Source organism: Geospiza fortis, unplaced genomic scaffold, assembly GCF_000277835.1.
Source record: "Geospiza fortis unplaced genomic scaffold, GeoFor_1.0 C13508450, whole genome shotgun sequence".
Lineage (NCBI taxonomy): Eukaryota > Metazoa > Chordata > Aves > Passeriformes > Thraupidae > Geospiza > Geospiza fortis.
In genome coordinates, this window is record NW_005060553.1 from 1 (window position 1) to 1,308 (window position 1,308).

At 39.4% G+C, this 1,308-nt stretch overlaps 1 protein-coding gene across 1 annotated transcript; it reads right to left on the reverse strand.

The window, feature by feature from the left end:
* Positions 1-262: 262 nt before the first annotated feature.
* On the reverse strand, positions 263-1,282 carry LOC115949434 (kinesin-like protein KIF1B). The gene is made up of 2 exons (XM_031065945.1): positions 1,128-1,282; positions 263-503 (listed from the first exon to the last, which is right to left on the reverse strand). Exons 1-2 carry the CDS (start codon positions 1,256-1,258, stop codon positions 386-388), a joined length of 249 nt encoding a protein of 82 aa, XP_030921805.1. The 5' UTR covers positions 1,259-1,282; the 3' UTR covers positions 263-385.
* Positions 1,283-1,308: the final 26 nt, after the last annotated feature.

A 1,308-nucleotide genomic window follows, 5' to 3' on the forward strand; every position in this document is an offset into this window, starting at 1 on the left:
TTAATTCTACTCTCCAAGAAAGGAGAAAATTAAAGCCTCAGTATCAGGCATTTCAAGTACAAGAAGAGGAGGCTGTATGTAACCAAAGCATTACACAGTTCATAAAAATAGATATATCCAGCTCATCTGAGATCATGAGCACTGCTATTCACATGTATATTTATTTCCTGAACTCTAGACTGTTTTCATCCTGGAAAGGAAACACAGAATTCAATGGCAGGAAGTAGAGGTGAAGGAAGAGTTAAATTTGCCACAAAGAATCATTCTGTGTTTTGTTTTGTGATGGGGATTACATCATTCACCTGATCACTCCTAGTACTGTCTATTCCTAATAATTCTGCTTGCCTTGAAGGACACACACAACTCCCAGTGCTGACAGAGGAAGTTACTGCTCACAGGAAGCTTTACTTACATTCTGAACATGGTAAAACCCAAGGGGAGTCCCTCGGCCATTGTTTTTGAGAGGTTCTGTTGAGAAAGCTTCATCATGTCGATGTAAAAAGCTTTTAAAAAAATAAACCAAAAATCAGCCACCACAGAATGGTTTAATGAAGATTGCTGTGCTCTGAATCCAACCCTGAAAGGAAATCCTAAAACCCTAAAAGAAATGTATTTTGCTGGAACTTTAGAAGCAGTTGAGGGATGGCCTAAAGCTGGGCATACCACAGTCTTGTGGGACCACAATTGTGGTACTTGTTTTATGTCTTTATTACTCCTTTTTATTATCTTCCTTAAGAACCCAAGCCTAAGAGCACTTTCACTTGAGGAGTACTGATTTCCTCCAGGGTCATGCAGCTTTCATTCAAAAGGGTGTATGTACAATCTAGCATTGAATTTTTCACATTAAAAGCTTAAAACCTTAAGATATCTATAAACTAGTAACTTACGAGTCCACTTTGATTCCTAATTCCTTTCTGCAAAACTTTAATCCTTGACATCTGCTTAAGAGAAAGTGAGGACCAAGAACTCCAGTAAGTGACAAGGTGTTTTTCTCTGCTGTACAACACCTCCACCCATCTGAAAAGTTCTCAGAGTTCCACTGCCCACTGTTCTTTGCTCTCTCTATCATTATCTCATCATATCTCTATACCATTAATTGCCTAATGCAAGTGAAGACAAATTCTTACTTGAACTGGCAGAAAATATCTGCATATTCGGGCAGGATGCCACTGGCCTGAAGCACTGTCACACGGAAGGTAAACACACTGCCCAGCTTCAGGTGATCACCAATTTCCTCCGTGAATCCTTCCATAGTCATCTTTCCATCCAAAGTGGCTGACTTCAAATCTTAGGGAGAAAAAAAAATCC